This window comes from Caretta caretta, chromosome 5 (genome assembly GCF_965140235.1).
Source record: "Caretta caretta isolate rCarCar2 chromosome 5, rCarCar1.hap1, whole genome shotgun sequence".
In the NCBI taxonomy this organism is placed as follows: Eukaryota; Metazoa; Chordata; order Testudines; family Cheloniidae; genus Caretta; species Caretta caretta.
This window is the reverse complement of record NC_134210.1, coordinates 48,595,661-48,620,427: the sequence shown is the minus strand read 5'-3', so window position 1 is coordinate 48,620,427 and position 24,767 is coordinate 48,595,661. Positions and strand designations below refer to the sequence as shown.

Sequence of the window (24,767 nt, the reverse complement as noted above, 5' to 3'; positions counted from 1 at the left end):
GAGTTCCCAAAAAACACTAAGTTTATTACGCTCGAGCGTGGTGCCCCCCTGCTAGCCGGGGGGGACCCTGAATACAGATTATACAAAGGTTATATACTTTTTAGCAAAGCATGTTGCCCTCGTGCATCGGAAACCTTAGCCAATAAACAAACCTTTGTCTTATCTACCACCTATCCCTGCTTGGTGCATTCCTCGTGCTATACCAGTATGTTAATTACACAGCATGGTCCTAAAGCCATGCATCAGTAACTTTTATTATCAGAATGAGAGGCCTCACATCAAGGCCAAGAGACAGGGAGTTAGAGACTGACAAAAACCAGATCCTGGGAGTCAAGGCAGGCTGGAGACAAGGAGGAAGATTTTCACAGGGATTCAGTATCTAAGGATCACTCCTCCTGGTGTATGATGTGCTGGCATTTAAACAATGGTGGGCCCCAAACCAAAATGGAGTCACATGTGCTAACTTTTCCTTAACAGTCCTCCCTTTTTTTTTTTTGTACGTCAGTAAGCTATATTTGGGCTGAGTAACCGCGCTGCAGGGTTAGCAACTGCCGACAGCACATACTGCAGCATTGTAGGCATACAAAAAATAATGCAAAAACAATAACAGTAAAAAAGAAGTAAATACAAAATACGCCGTCCCCAAGTCCCCACATCCAGTAGCCATGAGGTGAGCCAGTCCCAGACCTTCTGGAATCCGGCGTTGGTAGTGTCGAGGCTGATGTGGTGGAATAGGGCTGCCTGTTGCTTGAGGATGTGGATGTCAGTTTCCACCCTATGGTGCTGATTTACAAATACACAACAGCTTGAATTGACCAGAGCACAAACCCTGCCCTGATTTGCAAGGAAATAATCCAGGGCTAGGCGGTTTTGCAATGTAGTTTGGGATAGCTGGGTGACTTCAATTTGAAGGGCAGAGAGAGCATCTGCAGTAGCATTTGCCATTAGTTCCAAAGCAGCTGAAATGTTAACTATAGCTTTTTTTCAGCTCGCTTACTCCCAACCATGGCAGAAACCAGCGCACAAAGGAGTGAAAGCGTTTGGGCCGATAAGAAAGGGGGTTTAAAGGAATACTTCGTCGGTCCCTCTATACTAGATTGCGGATCTCTCCCCGAGTCAGGTTCTGGTGTACTGTCACGGCGGGTACTATAGCCCCTAAGGTACATGTACCACACCATCCTGCTGGGAGAACCTTATAGGCTGTGTGATTACATAACCAATACCAGCCAGACCCCTCGGGGACCGGCCATGGGTTCTGGAGTAGGTAGAGGGGCCTCCCGCACCAGAGCTGATTTGGGTGGTGTCCTTGCACCCCACAAAATTCCCTACAAAAACTGTATTTTCTATGCCCTTACGTCATGACACACGTAAAGCATAATTACTCTGGGCCACCATATCAATAGACCATATTTGAATTGTAACATTCCAGTTAAATGTAGTGTTTACCCATAGCTTAGCTTGGAGTGTTCGATTAAGGGGGATAGGTACCCCTACCACGGGACCCCCTGACCTAAATATGTGGGGGTACGAATACAAATCCAACACTGCGTTTGATTTACACCCTGTTTGATAGCATGGGTTAAATTCAAGAAGCTATTGCCCTCCCATCCTTGTACTGGACTTGGAGAGGGAGAGGACCCCCCCCAGGCAAACCATACCAAAGTCGACATCCTCTCCTGTACTATACAAAAAACACTACCCCCAATGTAAGTCCAATAAACAGGAACACAAAAAGTCCTGGTGGGCTGTGAAGGTCCCAGTAGCTGGAAAGCTTAGTCCATGGGTTGGTCGTGGTGTTCATTCGTGAAGTGGCTCATCCAATGGCTTGTCAGGGTCAGGTGGGGGTCCCAGCGCCAACTTAACATAGCTATGGTGGATCCAGGAACCTTTACCTGCAAAGGAGTGGTGGCAGATGGTGGGAGTAATGTTCGTGGCTGTAAGGCATTTTTGGTATTTATACTTGCCTACAAGCACAGGTTCCAGCCTCTGGAATAAACCCACCCCACCACTTTACTTCACATTCCCAAGAATACATTCTGCAACTTTCTCCCTGCCAATGTACAATGCTCCGTCTTTGCCATCGAGGCCAATTCTCAGTGTCTTTTGCAGTCAGGAATCCTTGGATTTTGGTGGTTTTAGCAGAGCAGGCGTTTCTTTTTTCTTTTTTTTTTTTGGAACAGTCATGGTTTTGCATTAAACAGGGGAGAGGTTACAAGCACGTCACCCTGTAGTGCTTTGTTGTTGTTTTTTTAGCAAATACTGAATGCAGGTTAGCTTTGTCAGTGGACAAGGGAGAGGTTACTAGCACTTCACCTTGTTATTTTTTTGCTGTTCAAAAGGAGGAAAGAAAAAAAACCCAGAAGGAGGGACAGGCTGATCAGTAGTCGAAGTGAAGTCACCTCGAGGTGGAGGGGTCTTTTTGCAGTAAGAAGCATGGGTCTAGGCAGTCAGTCCTTGGCACTTCACAGCGGTGTTGGTAGTTAGCAGGACTTAATAAGGGCCTTTTCAGCATGGGACCAGAGTAGTCTTTTGTTGATGGACCTTTATGTAGACCCAGTCACCTGGTTTTAACAAATGGCAGGTTTGCTCAGGATTCTTGAAGCAGGACTTCTTTTACCTGTAAATACAGAGATCTAACACATTTCATTAATGTCTGGCAGTGTGTTGCAGATCTCACAGCTGCTTGGGCACATTTAAGCCCCCCTCTTTCTTGGCTGTTAGCCAAATCCTAGCTGTGAGTAGTGTCCTTGGGCAGGCCAGTGTCTTATCTTTGGACTGAGCCTGCCAGTTACAGCGTTGAATTAGCTCGTCCTCCGTTTTATTTTTTTTCCCCTTCTTGGCTTTTATTAACCTGCAAAGGAAACTTTCACTTTTTACTTATACACCTTTGTTTAAAAAGGAACACATGTATATTGCCCATTATACAGCACTTTAGTCTTATTGTATAATGTATGCCACATACACCCTTCTAGGAAAATGACTTTATTACAGAGCTTTGGAGCAACAAGCCAGGACAAGCACACCCACTTTTGAGGAGTCCACTTGGTACAACTTCTGGTGTCCAATAGCTTTCCTCCCTTCCCAGCCCTCTGGCTAGAAATGTGAGGTAGCCAGAAGGATTTCATGTATAATATGGGGAGTGGGTTAACCTTTCATGTCCTTGCTTTCAAAGACTGTTGGTGTGCAAATTTTAACAACAATTTTTTCAATTAAAAGATCTGGCCAATGAATTTTTTTTTTTTTTTTTACTTAAGCAAATGTATTAAACTTTAGTATATCATATTTTTTGACATTATCCAAACACTTTGTATTCCAAGTTGAATAAAACAAGTATCTGCATTTTGATTTTAACCCTTCTATTTAGTTTTAAACTAAACTGTCCTATGAAAAATTAAACACAGCAATTCTGGCCACAAGACAAACACCACAAGACAGGACATAGAACACAGAACAGAATTCCTATTGTGCCAGTAAATTCATGAGATGTTGAATTGCTTTTCAGCTGGCATCAGTTTTTTTCTGATTTTCTGAAAGACAAAAAAAAACACAGATCTACCCCTTTTGGGCAGTCAGTCATTGCTTAAAATATTTCCTTTTTATACAAATACCTTTGTTAATTGCAGGCAAAACAGAGGAATTACCCATATTTTCTTGTATTTGTTTTATAGGCAGCCCAGGTTTCAGTGGCCTCTACCTTATCAGGTAGGTAATTTACATTAAAACAAATGCTTTCCGGCTTGCTTTTGGATCCACAGGTTAAAGATTCTTACTTTAAAAAGGGCACAATAAACTTTACCAGACTTTTGATTGCCTTTTACTTTTAATTCCTGCTGTCAAACACACAGCGACCTGAAAAGGAAGACATCACCTATTGTAGCCTCTTGGAACCTAATAAGATACTAATTAAGCAGCACTGTATAATTGCATTTCTTTGGAAAAGGGCCCATTTTTTCCAAAATGGCTGCAAAGAAACCAAGAATTCTTTTTCTTTCCAGTATTTCACAAAGTTCAACTGCTTAATTCTTTCCAGCAATTAAAGAGTTAACTTTTTACTTTCCTTTCTTAAATCACTTGCTTATTTCCCAAAACGACACCCAATTAACTTAGATTTTACCATTCCAAGTATTATTCCGGGATTTATGTTTTCTATTCCTGTAATTATTTACTCCTCTTTTTTCACTATGACCTTCAAGTTTCCAACCTGTTTTCCAATCTCTCTATCTGTTGCCTGCCCGCTTGGGCCCGATCCTGTTTTTTTTTCTCTGAACTGTCCCTTCCATGAGCACCAGCTTTGTTTCACTACCAAATTAACAAGGAGGGTGGGCTTCTTAACTAGCCACCAGCCCTCCTGGTCTCTTTTCTTAAATATTTTTACTTACAAGGGCTACCCGAGTCCTCCCCACATGAGGCTTGTCACCTGGACAGAAAGCACGGCTAATTGGCAAGCAACGAGGTGACGGGCATAAGTCAGAAAGCCGAGGGTAAGCCGGAGGAGGGGCAGAAGCAGGCATAGCACAGAGTGGGGCTGGAGACCCCTGAGATGAATAAGAAAAGGAGGAGGAAAGAGGATGTCCTTTCACATGCACATAAGCCCAGTTGTCCCATACATACCAATAATTCATCTGGGCTGGAGCTTTGTCCTCCAGCCTCCTTCTAAGCACTGTTAATGTATCCCCAGCAAAGGACCCATCCGGTGGCCATTCAACAGATGTTTGAGTTGTTAGTGTTGGCCACTCAACCTTACATAAAATAACAGCTTTCTTCCTGCCTAACCCATGGGTGCCAGAAATATTCCCCCCAATTCTCGAGAATTTCAGCCAAAGAGGTCCCCTTACTTACACTCTGCCCAGAACCCATAATGGGCTACCAAAAGAACACAAAATGTGCCACCTTATCGCCTAAGCGACGGCTCACACCCCCCCCTCCTCAGAGTTCTCAAAGGTGAACTCACCCTGTGCCGGCTGGAGCTGTCCGAGAGGAGGAGTGTAGTCTCGCTTGTTGGGGCGAGCCTAGAGTCCCATCTGGGTTGCCAAAACTGTTACGAATTACACCTGGTAGGACACGCATACAACTGCTGCGAATTACACCTGGTAGGACACGCACACAAATGCTACGAATTACACCTGGTAGGACACGCACACCAATGCTGCGAATTATACCTGATAGGACACGCACACCAATGCTACGAATTACACTTGATAGGACACGCACACCAATGCTACGAATTACACCTGATAGGATACACACAGTTCGAATCTAGGCTGAGGCACAGAAACAAAGTCCACAACTGCAGAGTTCCCAAAAAAACACTAAGTTTATTACGCTCGAGCGTGGTGCCCCCCTGCTAGCCAGGAGGGGACCATGAATACAGATTATACAAAGGTTATATACTTTTTAGCAAAGCATGTTGCCCTCGTGCATTGGAAACCTAAGCCAATAAACAAACCCTTGTCTTATCTACCACCTATCCCTGCTTGGTGCATTCCTCGTGCTATATCAGTATGTTAATTACACAGCATGGTCCTAAAGCCATGCATCAGTAACTTTTATTATCAGAATGGGAGGCCTCACATCAAGACCAAGAGACAGGGAGTTAGAGACTGACAAAAACCAGATACTGGGAGTCAAGGCAGGCTGGAGACAAGGAGGAGGATTTTCACAGAGATTCAGTATCTAAGGATCACTCCTCCTGGTGTATGATGTGCTGGCATTTAAACAATGGTGGGTCCCAAACCAAAATGGAGTCACATGTGCTAACTTTTCCTTAACAGAGGTTGGAGGATGGAGGGGGTATTGTGGGGGAGAAAGACGACTTCAACATCGTTATGCGCAAACCAGAGTGCCGCAGGGTGGCCAGGAGCATTGTCTACGATCAGCAACACTTTAAAGTCAAGTCCTTTCTCTTCGAGGTACCACTTGACCTCTGGAATGAAACACTTGTGGAACCAATCCAAAAATAATGCTGCCATCACCCAAGCCTTTTTATTTGATTGCCAGAACACAGGCAGGAGATTTTTTTGCCTTTTAGGGCATGGGGATTTGCAGCCCTGTAGACCAAGCCCAGCTTTATTAAATGCCCAGCCGCATTGCCACAAAACAACACAGTCACACAGTCTTTAGCTGCTTTGAAGCCAGGAGCTTGTCTTTCTGATTTCGAAGTGTAAGTGCAGTTGGGCATTTATTTCCAGAAGAGCCCAGTCTCGTCAGCATTAAAAACTTGTTCCGGAAGATAGCCCTTTTCTTCTATGATTTTCTTTAATTGTTCGGGGTAGGCTTTTGCTGCCTCTTCATTGGCAGATGCAGCTTCACCAGTAGTCTGCACGTTTTTGAGGTTGAAGCGGTTCCTAAAACTGTTAAGCCAACTTTGGCTGGCTTTGAATTCCTTCTCATCAGAAGGCTGTCCCTCTTCGGCAGGAGGTTTGAACAGCACGTAGAGGCTAAGAACCTTTTCTCGCAAAGTGTTGCCTTCGATAGGCATATGTTTATGGTTCATGTCTTCCAGCCATAAGTTTAATGCCTTTTCAGTCTTCACTAAAGTCTGTCACACACCTGGCTCGTCACCTTAGCAGTTATTGGAGAACTTGATGCCATGGCTTGACGAGTTTCTCTCTCTCGAAACTTGATGGCACGGATGCTAGATTCATTGTGGCCATATTTACGCACCACATTGGAGACTGACATACTGTCTCTCAATAAGTCCAACACAGCCAGTTTTTCCTCCAGCATTGGAACAGATCGCTGTTTCTTCGGTTGAGCACCAGATGAAGTAGTTGGCTTGCGTTTAGGGGCCATGTTGTACAAAAAATACAGTATGTATCTTTAAACACTAGAATCACACTCAGCGCAGCGAGATGCTCACACTATGAGAGGCACTTGAGAACTGAGACCGACTGAGGGAACAGCAGATTCACATCTCACGCTCGCTCTGGGGCATACGCTCATTGAGTGGAATGGTGGGCGGAATCTCCAGCACTACAATATTTAAATTGTTGTTTTTCTTTTTTTTTTGCCTAGCGCATATAGTTGAGTTTGCGTAAGTTAAATGCGCATATAATGTGATTCCACTGTACTTGCTTTTTGTTATCTTAAAACAGATGTGAATAATATTGCAGGTGCTGATGACATAAAGGAAAATGTAGATTTCCATTGAATTCTTATAGGACACTGCGTGGGTCAAGGGTCTCCTGCACAGATCGCTTTACAGGGTTGGGATCTTATTTTGTACGCTGTTCCCTTACTATTTGGGGATGAACTGAAATCTCTCACTATAGTGGAACTTTTTAAATCTATTACACTTTCAGTACAGATGTATGAAATAACTATCACTTGCCTCCTTCATATTGTTGTAAGAACTAATGTTTCTAAAATGAATTACATGCTAGGGATTATTAGTCTGTTTTAAATTGCAAACAGGCAAAGAAACTTCTACTTACATTTTTCTTTTCTATAATTTTTATCTTCATTGGCGCTGTAGATTTTTGTTTTAGGAAATGTAGTTACTAATCATAAAAAGTAAGAGCTTTTCAGATGTAAATAATTCAGCTGTTTTTATTGGTTTGAAGACTTTTGTGCTTCTTTATGATGTATAAACAGAGTCTGAAACTGTGGTGTGTGTGTGTGTGTGTGTGTTTGTGTTTGTGTTTTAAGGTCTTTCTTCCCTGCTTGTTTACCTTTAGAAACATCAGGCGTGTTCACACGGTCTTTCATGGTTTTGCTGTGGAACTTCCTGGATATTTCAGAGGATTTATGCTTTTAGCTCTCATATCTTAATCAAAGAAGTTAAGATTATGAATCTGTAACTTGGATGTCTTTTGTCCAAAATGTTAGTGGTTTATGTTGGTTTAGGTGGTGGAATCTCCTTCCTTCGAGGTTTTTAAGATCAGGCTTGACGAAGCCCTGGCTGGGATGATTTAGTTGGGGATTGTTCCTGCTTTGAGCAGGGGGTTGGACTAGATGACCTCCTGAGGTCCCTTCCAACCCTGATATTCTATGATTCTTTGTTAACAAAAACATTGTTTAAACAGTCAGACTAAAAATTCCTTCCTCTCAGTTTCTCAGGTCTCATTCCTACTATTGTTGATGATATCATTTCATTAGCTCTCCAGCCCTCACAGAGGCTTCTAGGCTAGACAGGACCTGAATTTCTAATGTAAAAATAATTTTGGTGGGATGGGTTTGAAAAACCTTTCCGGCTACTTTTGTACATCAGAAAAGTGCACAAGACTACTTTTTTTCCCCCCTGAGACCAGCAGGGTGAGGTAATATCTTTTATTGGACCAACTTCTGTTGCTGAGAGAGACAAGGTTTTGAGCTTACACAGAGATCTTCTTCATGACCTGTCATCTTTAACCTTGAAAGCATATTTAAACCTGCCCACCTCAACCCCGTAGTTCTAAGTTTCAGCTCTGTGTGATTTAAATATACCTGTGGAAAAACCACGTAATGAAAACTTCAGTTTTCTTCTAATTACAGAAATGCTCATGGGGCAGACTAATTCTGAAAATATTCATAACATTTAATATCACTTCAAAACTTTTTTTAGTATAAAGCAAAGTTCAGAAGGAAGATCAGTAACTGCTCATATATGCAATGCTTACAAGAGAGTAGCCACAGATCAATACTTTTCCTGACTCCTTAAATACATGACTGACTACCTCTGCCCAAATATCACAGATTAAAGTTTCCTTTGAAATCAACTTCTGGTAGACAGATGAATGAGGAGTCACAATCTGAAGCCTGCAAACTTAGAACCAGTCCTTCATTGAGAGCTTTAAAATACTAATGCTAATTTACACTTTAAATAAGATGACAGTAGTATTCTTAAAGGTACACCTTACAGTGTAGGTCCTCATCTTGCATTTGTAGATCCTAATTATTTCAACATCATTGCTTAATGTGCTCACTTTTCGCAATCTAGGGATGGGACAGTCAGTCCTTTTATGATGTACAAAGTCATCTTAATGTTGTGCTACCATTGTGATACCTTTTCAGCATAAAGAAAGCACATTGTGTAAGATGTAAGCACAAAATGTAACTGTTTTTGCCTCTTTTTAATGTAGGAGTGCGACAGCTTGAAATCATGTGCTGCTTTGGCTGCATGTCTGTTCTTGCCAACTACTTTGTCTTCATGACTTTCTTTCCAGCATGTGTGTCCTTGGTATTAGAGGTAAGACCAGTTTTAAGATGGCATCAGTAGCATAAGAGCATGTTGGCCTAATGGTGGTGTCCTGTTTTTCTTTGTATAGCTATTTAATTTAAACTGAGAGATAACAATTTAGTATTGCACCCAAGTTTAGCCTTCACAATTTATATCCTATTATACATTTATTTCTTTGTTCAAGAGGAATCATAATCAAAGTCATAACTTGCATGGTTGTGGTATATCTGGAACAAAAACATGTCACCTACAGTTGTTTTTAGATGTTGAAAATAATAATAGTATATAATCTTCCAGTTATCAATATTTAAAACTTGTAGTTGTTTTTTGTGTGTGTTCAACTTTATTCTTCTGCAATAGCTTCTAAACCAATAAGGTAATTGAATATTCCCTGTATACATATGTATACCTCTAATGAACATGAATGAATTGTGTGCTTGGAGGAATAAATTTCTCATAAAAACAGAGATAAATTATGTCCTGGGTAATATCCCCTTTTACAACTAACTCTGGAGCAGAATAGAGCAAAAAATTACACAGTTTCTTATACTACAGTTCCAATAATTAACTTGAAAGGTCAGCATTCCAGTTTATATGATGCCCTTTAGCTTTCAGTATTAAGTTCAGGCACAATCTTACGCTAGGAAATGCTGTAGATCATATTTTGAGGTCTGTATCAGTGTTAATCTTGATTTCTGGATTTTTGATTTACAGGCAATATGATTTAAATAGTCAAAATTTGTTGCCTAATGTTACTCCTTCATTTGTATTTAAGCACCTAAGTGGCATGGATTTTGTTTTGTGCTGGGCAGCTCTCACTCTTGCTTCAGTGAGATTTGTGGATGCTCAGCTTCTCTGAAAATTGAGCCACTTCCAGGCCCCAATTCAGGAAAGCACATTCTTAAATATTTTCCTGAATGAGGAGGTTTTTGTGAACCAAGGCCTTATTTATTTTATGGATTTAAGGACTTCACTTTAGACATACAAATTTGAACATTTTGGGCTGAGAACCTCCTGCTTGGGTCTTAAATTTTCTGTTTTGTTCCTGTATTGCCACTGAGTCTTCAGTGTGGTATTAAGTGGATCAAATGTAACTACAGGCTTGTGTACAGGAGAAAGCTTAACCAGTTTAACTAAAGGTGTGATTTTTAAATGATTTATTTAAATTAGTGCAAAAGGCTGTATGGACACTCTTATTGTGGCTTAGGTTAAGTTGATTTGGATTCATTGTAAGCTAAACCAAAACAAGCCAGTTTTAAACCAAAAAGAAAGTGCCCAACATAGGTGGTTGCCATGGTTTAAAAACTGACTTAGATTAAACTTGGTACAGCTTCCTTGTGTTGACAGTTTTCTTGTATTTTCTAGTGACATACTAGTAAAAAGTTTGCTTGCTGCTCTGTTTCTTCAAATATATGCACTGAACAGGATCTTTTGTTTTTTGTTGTAGCTTTCTCGTGAAAGTCGTGAGGGGCGACCCATATGGCAACTTAGTCATTTTGCCCGTGTTTTGGAAGAAGAAGAAAACAAACCAAACCCTGTAACGCAGAGGGTTAAAATGATTATGGTATGTGGGGGTTTTCCCTTTCTTTAGAGAAAAGCAACCATATAATTAAATGTATGCATAAATATTTCTCAGTTACTGTAAAGTTATATTCCCTGTCTGTTGTCAACAGCAGCTTTTAGTTTTAAACCTAGGAGGGCATGGGAAAGTAAAAAAATATTTTTTTTAAAAAATTGCTGCTTGTTACTAGATTTGCTGGCTAGTTACATCTGGAAACAGGTTTCACTCTTCTCTCTCTCTTTCCTTTTTAAGTCTCTAGGTCTGGTTCTTGTTCATGCTCACAGTCGCTGGATAGCAGAACCATCTGCTCAAAACAGTACAGCAGAAAATTCAGTGGGAATGGATGAAAATGCACCAAAGAGAATTGAACCTAATGTTTCTCTATGGCAATTTTACCTGTCTAGGTGAGTGAATATCTTGGTCCTTCTAAGTATTCTGTTGCATCTTCCACTTACTGGGGCTTATTCTCTGGTGCTTTCAGGTTACTTTGTAAGGCAAAGTACTTTGCAAAGCAGCCATAAACCCATCTGCTTTGGCCACTGTAGGATTTTCTACATATGGAGATCTTTGTGTGACATGGCATTCCATAGTCATTCCTGTACAAGCTCCACAGTCTAGCTATGGTCAGGGACGAGCAATCTTTCTTCATATGCCATAATGCTGCCTTAGGTCCATTGCTGACGTATTTCAAAGCAGGCTTAGGCAGACTGAGGATCTGCGGCATTATTTTTAAATTTTGTGATTGTACTACAGTAGATTTCATTTCTTAAATTAGTTCCTAAATATGAGTCTTTTATACCAGTTACTAAGTTAAACAAATCTTTTAACACACATTGCATAGCAGAGGAAAATTGGAGCTGACTGTGTGGAGAGATTGTGAATTTAATGGTAATTGATGTAGTCTAGTCAGGTGTTCAAACCAGCTTCCCTTCTCTCTGGGAACGTGCACAGCTTCTCCCACATGTGCACCACCCATCCCCAAGGACTGGGAAAAAGGGTCCTTGTCACTGTTCTCTTTCCTTGTGATTTTTTTCTAATGTTAAATTACTATGGGCTTGATTGTCAGAGGTTCTGACAACTCACAACTCAAAGTCAGTGGGAGCTGTGGATTCCTATCACCTCTGAAAATCAGCCTCTAAATCTCTTGATTCTTTACCTATTTAAGCGGCTTAATTTCTGTACCCACTATAATAGCTGCCACGGATGGCAAGAGATGATAATTGAATCACACGACATTTACCAGGAAATAACTGTTAAATCAGTGATTTAGCTGTTGAATGGCACATGCCTTCTGAGCGATTTGGTATTATATTTCTCTTTGCTAGGGTTTCAACATAAGAATTGCTGTTCACTGTGGTTTAGTAAATATTTAGTGAGAGATGTTTCACGGCTTTTCTTCAAACATGCTGAACTGCCGTGCTGTTTCTTATCTAAAGTAACTTACTTCAATTATCTGTTACAAAGGGGGTAGAGTGATTGAGATTCTAATAACTGCATAAATTATGATCAACATAGTGCTCTTGTTAAAGCAAATGGATGTCCCAGTGATACATTTTATCAAATGTAGCTATATACACAAGATTATATAAACATTGCTGGTTAGCTTTGTAGCAGTTTCTTGTTAGGTATTAGCTTGCATGTCTTGCTTGTTTGTTAAAGCAGTGTGAGTCTATAGTGATAAACAAACATTTTTTATATACTCAAAACACACTTAACTTTACTTCTTGTTTGATCCTCCTTCAGAATGGCCAGTTTGGACATTGAGCAAGTAATCACTCTTGGTTTAGCTCTTCTTCTTGCTGTGAAATACATCTTCTTTGAACAGACAGAGACGGAGTCCACGCTCTCACTGAAGAACCCCATAACATCTCCCTTGATAGTTCAGAAAAAGATTCCTGATAACTGCTGCAGAAAACAATCTGGACTTGTAAAAAATAATCAGAAATCCAGCACTGTAGAAGAGTCTATAATTTCCAAAGAGAGAAAAGGTAATATATATGCTTTGGGTATCTTAGGTACTGGGGCTGCTCCGGAAGGATCCAATGGTGGGGCTATTTTGCAACCAAAAAACTGTAGTCTGTTTGAGATTTTTGTAATCTAAATTCCTATTTTAATTTGTGTTTATGCAGTTGAAGTAATAAAACCTGCATTAGGAGAGCCATCAGCCAAGGCTACATTTGTGGTTGGTAGCTGCATCCCTACGGAAACTTCTTCACTCCTTAATAGAAAGGAGCCTGAAACTGAATTGCCCAAAGAGCCACGCTCCACTGAAGAATGTTTATGTATACTTGGAAATGCAGAGGTAAGAAAAGAGAACTATAAGGTTTCAAGACCAAAAAATTTTAAGGAGTATTTTAAAATTTTACAGTGAAACCATTGTTTGTGGATACATTCTTCAGTTGATTGTATTGCTCTTACAATTGAATGTATGTGTAAATAGTGTGGCTTACTTACACTCTTAGTATACACCCATTGCAAAATGCACTTTAGAGATCATTTCTGGTCCAGTGAATTCCTGCTTTTCAATTATTTGTATACGTTCTGTTTCTTGAATGCATGCAGCCAAAAATTCAGTTTTTGCCCATTTTTGTAAACAAAAGATTTGTTACCATATCTTCCCCCCAAAATTCCATATCATGGTAGCTTTCCTGCTCATGAACAATTAGAGTGTTAGTCCATACATCTATTAAAGGTGGCTGGTTGAGAGCAACATAAGGTGCTCAGTTTTCTTCACTCTCCACTCCCAAGCTGAAATCTCTGAGGTTGTGTGGCTACTGATTCTGATTCCCCATGTGACAGAGTATTATGCTCCCTCCAGACTAGTGGTTCCCAAGCTTTTCATGTCACACCTTCTCCCATCCCCCCCCGGTCTGCATGTCCGCCACAGGAGCTGCGGTCAGGAGCTGGGGCCTGGGGGAGGGTGGGGAAAGAGGGGAGGTGCGGACAGAGGTAAAGGGGCTGAGGTGGGGCCAGAGCCACGGCCAAGCCAGGGGCCTAGGCTGCGGGCGGGGCTGGTGGAGGGAGGGCTGGAGCAGAGCTGAGGACCAAGCAGGGCTGGATGGTGCTCCCTCCCCACCTGCTGTGGGGGGTGGCTTGGGCCCCACATTGTGCACCCTTTCCCCCGGGGGGGCATGCCCTACAGTTTGGGGTCCACTGCTACAGACCACCAGACTTCCCCCTTCCCCCTAATATGTACTTTACAGAAAAATTTCCATTTATAAACTTGTACATAATCTGTCTTCTTTAGATAGTTCAATACACAGAGCCAGATCCTCAGCTGGCATTTGACTTCAGTGGAGCTATGATAATTAATGCTACCTGAGGATGTGCCCTGTAGTGTTTAAAGTAAGAGTCTGCCTTCACTCTGGAAAAGCAATGAAATTTCGTAATGGAACTTTTAGTCGATACATAACTTTTTAGTTTGGGGCTAGGTATTGCAGGTTATTTGATGGTAAGCATGTACTAAAATACTTACACTACAATGAGTATAAGCCTCACTCTGAAGTTTAAATTGCAGCTGGGGTATCTGGCTGCGGGTTGTTAGTTTTCTTTGCTTTTGGTTTATATGGATTCATGATTGACACAGACCAGAAATTCATTTAGAATTATTTTCTTTGTATGCTGCATTTTACTGATGTTGATAATGAAACAGATTCTTTAGGTATGATTTGCAGAAGTAACAAGTATCCTTTACAATACTGGAAACATGAAATATTACTGGAAACATTAAAAGTTGTACTGCAGTTTGTACAAACACAAACAAAACTTTTTTTTTAATTTCTAGAAAGGTGCAAAATTCCTCACTGATGCAGAAGTCATCAACCTAGTCAATGCTAAGCATATTCCTGCTTACAAACTGGAAACTCTGATGGAAACTCATGAACGTGGAGTATCTATTCGCAGACAGATGTTATCTCAGAAGCTCCCTGAACCATCAGCCTTACAATATCTTCCTTACAGGCATTACAATTATTCTTTGGTAAGTATAATGGAGACAAGCAAGAGTGAATTAATTTTTAAATTTTAAGGTGACTCCTTTTGTATGTTTTCCCCAAATTCTTCTCAAAATTATAATTCATGTACACCACTTCCAAAGAATTAAGACAAAGCTGTCAATTATAGTTTCAATCTGTCTTCATACAAACACAGTCTGCATGGGTATTCATTCAGTTCACATCTGAAAGTTCTCACAGACATAAGAACTGGATACTTAATTTTTTGAAATGAAAACTTAAGAGTCCAGATCAATTTTGTAGCATGATCAAAAAGGACAATTATGTATTAATGTATAGAGTTCCCTAATCTCAGTAAATTTAGGGCTTTGATAATACCACAGCTGAGTTTACTGGGATGAGTGGAAACATGAGTTGAGTCATAATAAAAGGAAAGTTATTCAAAATCCAGATTGTTACTTTAATACAGTTTTCACTTTGTACAGTAACTCTCCTAATAGATACAAGTACATAGCATTCACTAATATAAAAAAATTCTTTCTGCAGTTTTATCTGTTACTATACATTACTTCAATGATTAAACACTTCAGTGAACTTCAGAAGGTTACGGTCAAGTTTTACTAAATACTTCCAAACTTTGTGCACAGTATAAAACATTGTAGTGTAAAAATGTTGTATTTTATTGAAAAATCAAGTTGGTAAAGTAGGCTAATTTTGATTTATTTTATTTGTTGATGACTATTTGTTATCAATTTCTCAACATGCTATAGCAATGCTGTATCCTTAATGACTGTTAAATCTAACATTTTTTTAAAGGTAATGGGAGCTTGCTGTGAAAATGTGATTGGATACATGCCCATCCCTGTAGGTGTAGCTGGGCCACTTTTCCTGGATAGCAAAGAGTTTCAAGTTCCAATGGCAACAACAGAAGGCTGTCTGATAGCAAGCACAAACAGAGGGTGCAGAGCAATATGCGTAAGTAAAATTCAGTCTTGGATGATTAGCTCCTGGCCTTTGTTAAGAGCCCATCACTTAATACAAAATGAGGTGAATTGTGTAAGATAGATATCTATTTAATTAAAGTTATTAAATATTACCAATAATTCCCAGTAATCGTATTCATTTTCCCCTTTGGTCTTAGCTTGGTGGAGGAGCAAATAGCTGTGTTCTAGCAGATGGGATGACTCGAGGACCGGTTGTAAGATTACCCACTGCCTGCCAGTCTGCAGAAGTAAAGGCTTGGCTTGAAAACTCTGAAGGGTTTAAAATAGTCAAAGATGCATTTGACAGCACAAGTAGGTTAGTGACATGGCTTTCTGTAAAGTATTTACTAATGTAAATCTATAATGAAATATAGAAATCTCCCAGCATTAGGTGTACTACGATGCAAGAAATTACATGATACTAGTTTCAGGGATCCAAATAACTTTGGTCTAAGTAATCAACAACATCTTTCATGTCCAATATCTGGTTAACCATTAGAACTACAAACAAATGTTATATCCCCTAGGAAAATAAGGAATTCAATCACAGCAAGAAAACGGAACTTAAAATGGTATTATTCTGATTACCATTCATACTTGTTTCCACCTCCAAAAACACACACACACTTCAGCTCTGACTTGATTTTAGTGGTCATTATCCTGCACTTGTAGAATTAGAACCAGTGTTGTACACCACCATCTAATCTTTCAAATGATATAACGTGTTCTTCTCTAATTCTAGGGGCTAAAGAGAATATTGATCCTATAATGTCAGAACTGACAGGGTGGGGAGAAGCATAACAGTATTAAAAGTAATATGATTTAGAGCAGTGGTTCCCAAACTGGGGTTCTAGAACCCCTGGGGGTTCGCAAAATGTTACAGGGGGTTCTCGGGGGAAAAATTCCCTAATGGTGGACAGAGCTGTCCCTAGGAACCCCGGGCAGCACGGGGCCAGCAGCCTGGAGCCCCTGGACTTCCAAGAGCTAAGCAGATCAAAGCAAGCGTATCTATCACACTGAGGAGATTTAAACTTCAAGACTCTTTATAAGAAATAGAAAGGGAGGTGGATTTTTTTGCTGTTTTTAAAATTAAATAGGCAGCTAGTATTGTTTTTAAACTTATTATGAAGAACAAGTTTAAGCTTTGTTGCAACGTGCGTTGTTTGCCTGGACTACCTGAATGCTTGTGTAGGAGGAACTCTTTGCATTGGCTTTTTAAATACCTTCATGCTGTTTCATATTTGATACTCCTTGATGAAATGTAGGAGCCTTGTCTTATAACAGGCTTATTCAAAGTGATACAAGCTACGAAAGTGAGATCTTGGAAGAGTGTTGCCGTTTTCATAATGTAATAAAAAGACTGTAATGATAAATAATAATTAATAATAAATAGCATGTAATAAGCATGTCATAAAAACAAATTTTATATTTCCAAGATCACAGTTTTTATAATTTATACTCAGGTAAAGAAGAAAATCCCTGGAAATACTCATTTTTGGGAGGGGGTTTGCGAGACTTGACGTTTCAGTGAAAGGGATTCACAGGTTGTTAAAGTTTGGGAACCACTGATTTAGAGCATGACTGTCATAACTTCTCTTATCCCCATCCTTCCCCAGTATTATTTGTTGTATATTATCTCTGGAAAATTGAAGACTGATTTTTCAGTATTGGTTAGCAGAGTCATGTTCCACAAAACCATGTGGAGGTCAGTAGTACACTTGAGCATATTCCAGCAAGGCTTGATAACCATGGTATAGAACCATCCTTGCTGCTGTTGAATAATGTGCAATATCTTCAAGTTTGTTTGTTTTTGCTTACTGCACAGCAATAGAATTGAGTTGTGGGACATGCCCTCACTATCACTGCTCTAGACACTGTTTCTGTATATAACTGACTTAAGAATTGCCAAATCTCCCTCTTTTAGTAGTTTGTATGCAGTAACACAGAATTTGGGGGGGGGGGAATGGAAGGAGGGAATTGTTGTTTGAAATTAGGTAACTATAACACTAGGATCCTGTATTTCACAAGTTGCAGGGCTAGAAAAATTAAGCAAACCAGTACAGATACTTTCAGGAGCAGTAAGTTTTCTTAAACATTTCTCTTGGATCAGCAGTCAAGAGGATTTTGTGCCTGGTAGTTGGTGCTGATTTAGTTTTGAGCATAGAGCAGGAGGAGGAGCACACAATGTGCATGGTGCTTAGCAGGGTTATCCGGAACTAATGGCTTACTGTCATTTGTAGCTGAAAAGCAGCCTGTAGTCTTTAGTGAGATAAGGGAGAGAGAAGGAATTGTAAATAGTTAGTTGATTCTCATTTATTTACAGGTTTGCTCGTCTGCAAAAGCTTCACATCAGTCTGGCTGGTCGTAACCTTTATATCCGTTTTCAGTCTGAAACAGGGGATGCAATGGGAATGAACATGATCTCAAAAGTAAGATCCAGTCTGTTTCTACTTAGCGTTTTTTGAAAAAATAACTAGTTAAAGAATGTCACTAAATTAACTCTGAATTTCCTGTCTTACATGACCATACAGGGAGTAAAAGCAAGGACACAGGACTGTCTCCCCACTTCCCTCCCTCCCTTCAACTTCTCCCCCTCTCTTTTTCTGGGGCTTGTATAAGGGCCATCCAGTATCAGAGTCCTGTTTTAAGGTTCATAGTGCTTTTTAGAGTAAAATTTACTTTCTGTCCCTGAAGTGCTTAAATCTAAAATAGGCAAAACAGGTTTACATGAGTGAGAAATTAAAAGTGATTATTAATCCTACTTCAACTTCATTCTTATTGATCATCTTCCCATATGAACTTGAATTTTTTACCTTTTGCTTGTTTTATTTACCTAGGGCAGGCTGTGTCTCTCTCTAGTGATATAAAATGGTAACATGTAATGGTTTAGCTTTGTGTCTTTGACCATAATCAAGAGTAGTACCTAAGCAATGAAAAAGGGAGGGTTAAAATGACTATATTTAAAAAGAAAAAAAATCTGCACATGCAACTCAGGCTCTCCTTCTTCCCCCAATCAAGAATAAAGGGAAGAATTGATCCCAGATTATTAAGATTCATGTTGTGTGCATACCTTGCTAAGTGCCAGTGTTCTCTGGTCCTATGTAGCCACTCGGGAGAGTCAGAGGGGGCAGAGCCTCCACCCACCTGTGCAGTCCAGCATGCATGGTGGGGAGGAACAAGGGCTTGTGAATTCATTATTTCCTCTACGAGCAAGTGAGTGAGATGGGGGCAGAGCAATGATTATATTATCCCTACCCACCAGCACCATCTTACCCAAAAGGGGAGTCCAGGTTCCTCTGTGAGGAACAATTCCTTCCCATTGCTGCTCCTGAGGTAGCACAGTGATATGCTTTCCCTTGCACAGGGGCTGAGCCCAAAGGTTCAATCTAGCCCTGATGTGTTACTGTCTCTGTGATGGTTAGTCAAATATTAGTTACGTTCTCCAGTGGTTTATAATGCAACCTTCATTGGAAGTTACACTTCATTTATATCTGCTTCTGTCAGGGTACCGAAAAGGCACTTGCAAGACTGCAAGAAGAGTTTCCTGATCTCCATGTTCTAGCTATTAGTGGTAACTATTGTACAGACAAAAAGCCTGCTGCCATAAATTGGATAGAAGGCAGGGGGAAGTCTGTTGTCTGCGAAGCAGTTATTCCAGCCAAGGTGGTCAGAGAAGTAAGTACCGCTTTGATTCATCTTGGAAAAAAAGCATTTTTTTTCTAACCAAACTAATCCTTTAATAAAAATTAAACTTGAAATCAAGATTTATAAATTGTACATAATGATCACTCTTCACTTTGAGCATTATTGTAGGATCATGGACGTTATAGATAAAAAATGACTTACTAGTAGAGGATTTTTCATTCAATATACTTTTGTGATGTCTAGTTTAAAATGTCTGAAGTGGTGGATCTTCTGCTCCTTCTTTTGAAAGACTGTTCCACAGTCTAATAGATCTGACACTTAAGTAGTTTACTTGATTATATTCAGTTCAGTTTTAATAACCTTTGTAACCGGTCCCTTGGGTACTCCATGGCAAATTAATCTGCAGCAGTTAGCCTGGGTTCTGCTACACATCACAGTACACAAGACTGGAAATTCTTTGGGACCTTCATATAAAGAGGTTTTGATTGAATTAAATATGAAAATAAATAACACAATCAGTAGTATTTCTTGTGACTTAATTTGATATTTAATTTTGTAGTGCCCCAGAACTTTTTTAACTTTCAGTTGTACTGCAGAATTTTGTATTAAAAATATATAACTACATTGTAGAAGTGATTGGGGGAAGCTGGAGATTGTGGCAAGCTGGGATGGGGACAATTGGGGGTTGTTGCTATTGGAGTTACCTGAGAGGCAGGTAGGTACTATCATAGCTCATTAACAGGCTTTTTCTTCCAAACTATTTTTATATTGTCATCATTAAGTTTCAAATTTAATGTCAACATTCCATTGAAATAAATGGGGTGGTTCACCACACCTCTTGGAAGTATTTATTTCAGGCTGTCTTTAGACTTAGGCAAATCTCTATGCATTGGTTTGTATTCTGTTCGTATTTAGAAAGTTTTAGCAACTGTAAGAGCTTAAATTATTTTCTTTTATATGAAAGTCTACATTTTAGAGAACTGTTCTGAGGCAAGTTCCTCAGCCATGGAATCATAGTCTGAGTGCTAATACTAAACAACATGGGATTACTACTGCTGTCTAATGAGAAGTATAATAAAAGCATATGGTTTTGTCTAGCTATTGAAGACTACTACAGAAGCCATGGTTGAGGTTAATATAAACAAAAATTTGGTGGGGTCTGCGATGGCTGGTAGCATAGGTGGCTATAACGCCCACGCAGCAAATATCGTCACAGCTATCTACATTGCATGTGGACAGGTAAGTTCAGCCAATTCACAGCACTATTAGGTTTTGGTTTTTTAAATATATTCTTAAGATAGTTGAACTAAATGTTTTTATTCTGACTTTAAGGATGCAGCACAGAATGTGGGCAGCTCTAACTGCATCACTCTGATGGAGTCAACAGGTCCCACAAATGAAGATCTGTATATCAGCTGCACAATGCCCTCTATAGAAATTGGAACAGTTGGTGGAGGAACCAACTTGCTACCACAGCAAGCTTGTTTGCAGGTACAAAGCATCAAAGAAAATTAAAATAACATCCTTTTAAACCAAAAGTCCTCCTGGTTCTATTGTATACTGTGTGTCTAAGTAATACTGCAAGTATTTTTCAAACTTTAGTAGGCTTTAAGATATAACTAACTAAACTGTTCTAAAGAGTATTCATGCATCTGATTTTGAAGCTAAATGCTACTTTTTAATGTCTGAGGGACTTAAAAGCTGGTTTGGTTCACATAATTTAGTAAGGACCATTAAATAACTCTAACTGAACACAAATTTACCTTTACCAGCGCTTGGTTTTAAAGTGTAATGTTGTATATTTTTGTCTACAGATGTTAGGGGTCCAGGGTGCAAGTCAAGACAATCCTGGTGAAAATGCACGTCAGCTTGCTAAAATTGTATGTGCTACAGTAATGGCAGGGGAATTGTCATTAATGGCAGCACTGGCAGCTGGACATTTAGTCAAAAGCCACATGATTCATAACAGGTAAGAAATGCAAAGCTTAGTACTATATACTCTGCATCTTCCCCTGTCCCAAATACAGCACAATATGTAATAAATGGTACATGAAACAGTTAAAGCTACAGAGAGAGTGCTGACTCCAAATGGCTTATCTTACTATTTTTGTTAGGTCAAAAATAAATCTACAAGATCTTCAGAGAAACTGCACCAAGAAAGCAGCTTGAATGTCAGAGGAGCATTGAAGTGAACCATTGCCATAGCAACTGACCAGGAGTAAAGAATAATATATATTTATGAAATTTAGAAGGCAGTGTTCAGTACAAAGATTTTTGTGGAAGATAATTGAGAAGATCAGCAGACTTGTGATAAGTGAAACTCCTCCTTATGACTTTGACTTTCTTCAGCTGTTAAAAATTACTTCCTTTATGAAGATCCCAGATGTCTTGAACATGGTTTAGAATTTTTGATATTTCTCTTACTCTGCGCATGCTCTTCTGAAGGGTCAGCTTTATATCATTAAGGATTGAGGGTTTTTTGACTAGTGAACTCCCAGTTATGACTGAGATGGAAAACAAGTTCTGCAGCGTAATTTGTTGTGTGTTTAAAAAAATGATTTGGCTAAAATTGGTTTGTATGTAATTTTCCTTGTGGTTTTTGTTTTCTGGTTAAAAAAGTAGGTTTTAAATATAAAGTGATAGCAGCCTAATTGCTTCCATGAACTCCTGATTTTAATTTTGTTTGTTCAAGTTTTAAGCTTACGTCTTGAGTTATGAGATAATTTTATTGAGTCTCTCATTAATCTGTAGAAACACTGATCTATTTATAGTACTTCACTTGGTGCTGTTCCACTTAATTATTAGCTCCCTAATTGAGTTACATCATTTTTTCCTTTAAGGAAAATCTATTGCTACAAAGTGTAGAAATGTTTGACATTCTTTAATAGGAGTATGTGTTCAACCGCCTGGGCATTTTGTTCAGAGAGAAGTACTGTATCATGACTTTCTAAAACTTTCTTGATACAGATATAGAAACAATTACACATCAGGCAGTTTAGAGCTTTGATAATGTTAATACAGTTTTTTACATAACTTTTTCTGTAAGTAGCAATGGATTCAAGTGAACGAATCAAGAACAGATGTTTACATTTTTAAAATCTCATCTTTTTAAAGTACAGTGCGTTGGCACATTAATAATTTTTGGTGTTCGACACTTTCTCCCCAGGGATCGGTGTTTGACGTCTGCTTAACTTGAGATGTAATAAAGCCAGAAAAATCACGTGTCTTTAATGTTCCAGTTGGTTTTTATGTTTGATTCTTTTTAAATATTTTCTTTTGTGAAAAAACTGTAATTTATTTTCTGAAAAATCCAACTTATCCATCTTACGAAAACTTACAAGGGTCCATTGAAATGATGTTACTAGAAAAATTAATACAAGAAAAGTAACTGTCCATTAAAATACTGTATTTGGATCAGTGAGATAACATAGGGTGTTTGTTAACATTATGCGGGAAATATTAGGTAGGTTTATTTTGGTTTGACTTGCTACTGAGAAAACAAGTATCAGTTACTATGCTAAACAGTTACCCTGTTCAGTCACTGAAGGAAAACTATAAATGGATTTGAACATTCCTGCTTACTAGAAGGATGGTGTCAGCAGGTTGGTCTTTTTATGGGGATACAGAGGCATTTCGGGGGTGGTGATGAAATAGAGAGAATGCTGTTCTTCTAATGTGCAAGCTTGGTATAACTCGTGAGGGACTGATTTTGTAGAACATCAGCTCTAATATTAATGTATTGGTCTCACAGAGCTAACATTCAAGCTGGAAGACATACTACATGCTAGGTATGCTGTGGTAGCATGAAAATATCATGAATGTTTATCTTTTTGCATTATTATGAGTAGTTTTTTCTTATTTATGGAGAGTTGAAACTGCTTTGTTTCTGTGTTCAACCAGTGATTTATTATTTAAAGTAACACTGAGCTGGCAATAAATGGTGGTTCAGTGTTCATTTTGGTGAATGTAACTGACATTCTGTCTTGCAGAATTAACGTTTTGTATTATTACTAAATTGTGTACATTTTGGTACAGAATACTTTTTCAGTTTCAGTAAAACAATGGAAAAGCATTTTGGCTTAATTGTGATATTTTTAAGTATAATTAGTGACTTTATTAAATATTAAACATTGTTTCAGGGATTGTTTACATATTGTCCTTTGGTGGTATGAAGAACACTTAAGGAGTTGCAATAACTTCTCAATACAGTAGTTAAGTATGACACTTTCCATTGAGGCCTGTTTTGGACACGTCTCTGTACTTTCCAGAAAAGAAGTTTTTTCTTGCCTGGAATTTGGCACACGGTAGTGGTCTGCTAAAACAGAATATATTTTGCAAAGTCTGTGATGGTCATTTCAGAGAGATATGTGACCCTAAACACAAAAATGCACTTTTAGAAAAGTCTTCCAATCTGTTTGGGCTAGGAACGCTAAACTTACTGCATTCGTTCTGCATCAGTGAAAGCGAGTGCATCAAAATTAACTGACCAATATGTTACTCTCTACATTACACAGAACTCTTGAACATGAAGATTATTTAAGAGGAGGAGGGAGAACTCTCAAATGAAAGTACCAGACATACAGTTATGTAAATAAATATTTAATCTTAAAACCTAGTCAAATAATAACTACTTATTTTTTAAGTTAGCAAATTTTAACATTTTAAAACGTAAGCTGAAAATAAGGGTTTTCAAACCACTTTCCCATTAAACAAAAAGTCTGGAAATATATACTAACTTTGACTCCCTAAATTTCATCTAGGAGCCAAAAATCCTACTATCACAAAGAAATCTGTCACCTACACCTTTACATTTAGAAGCTAAAGGCCTGATCAGAGCCTCCTCCCCTTCTGTTTCAGGTCCTTGGCCATAATATAATTTCCATGTCTGGCCCACCCAATATCCAGCATTAGTCCACCTACAACTGGATACTCTTTCAGCTTCCTCTCTACATCTCATGCTCTAGACCAAGGGTAGAGATCAACTTTATAAATGGAGCAAATAATTTTTGGTTCTCTATGAAGCCCTACATAAAACACTACAGTGGAACCTCTTACCACAAATGCAAAGTTTGGGGACTGATGTGGGTCCAGGGCAGAAGGTAACATGCTTACAACAAGCCACCCTCAGAAACAAAAACACCCTGAAACCCATATAGAGTAATTGGATGGTTGGGGTCAGGTTCTTAGAGCTGCAGATGTCTAAAGGCTACTGTAGGGCAAAGGATGTATTTTTTAAAAACATGTTGGCTAACGTGTTAAATCTCAGCATAGATGGAATAAATTGTATTTTAACATGTTAGTTGATTGAGGTGAACCCTAGGCTGGCTTTCCTCCTCAACCCTGAGCACCTGGGGCTGGTTCACTTTCCTCTTCCAGCCTGGTTTTGCTGCCCTACCACATGCATAGACTTGGTCCAGGGCTATACTTAGGCTTTGCTAGTGCGGTGGCAGCTTATACTGGCAAAACTG

The 24,767-nt window shown here is 39.2% G+C and overlaps 1 protein-coding gene and 1 long non-coding RNA gene across 4 annotated transcripts in view; one reads left to right on the top strand and one right to left on the bottom strand.

The window, feature by feature from the left end:
* HMGCR (3-hydroxy-3-methylglutaryl-CoA reductase) overlaps positions 1–23,371 on the top strand; it is a 37,947-nt gene extending 14,576 nt beyond the window's left edge. For all 3 annotated transcript variants that reach the window (XM_048849642.2, XM_048849641.2, XM_048849643.2), the window contains exons 7-20: positions 9,060–9,166; positions 10,605–10,721; positions 10,971–11,122; positions 12,462–12,706; positions 12,848–13,020; positions 14,503–14,697; positions 15,488–15,646; positions 15,813–15,970; positions 17,978–18,083; positions 19,159–19,329; positions 20,398–20,538; positions 20,632–20,790; positions 21,114–21,268; positions 21,414–23,371. In XM_048849642.2, the coding sequence (XP_048705599.1) occupies positions 9,060–9,166; positions 10,605–10,721; positions 10,971–11,122; positions 12,462–12,706; positions 12,848–13,020; positions 14,503–14,697; positions 15,488–15,646; positions 15,813–15,970; positions 17,978–18,083; positions 19,159–19,329; positions 20,398–20,538; positions 20,632–20,790; positions 21,114–21,268; positions 21,414–21,468 (2,093 nt within the window). In that variant the 3' untranslated portion in view covers positions 21,469–23,371. The remainder of the gene's footprint in view (positions 1–9,059; positions 9,167–10,604; positions 10,722–10,970; positions 11,123–12,461; positions 12,707–12,847; positions 13,021–14,502; positions 14,698–15,487; positions 15,647–15,812; positions 15,971–17,977; positions 18,084–19,158; positions 19,330–20,397; positions 20,539–20,631; positions 20,791–21,113; positions 21,269–21,413) is intronic.
* Positions 4–6,398, bottom strand: LOC142072130 (uncharacterized). Its single transcript, XR_012668448.1, has 2 exons — positions 4,952–6,398; positions 4–2,617 (listed from the first exon to the last, which is right to left on the bottom strand). It is a non-coding gene; the product is annotated as an uncharacterized LOC142072130 (long non-coding RNA).
* Positions 23,372–24,767: the final 1,396 nt, after the last annotated feature.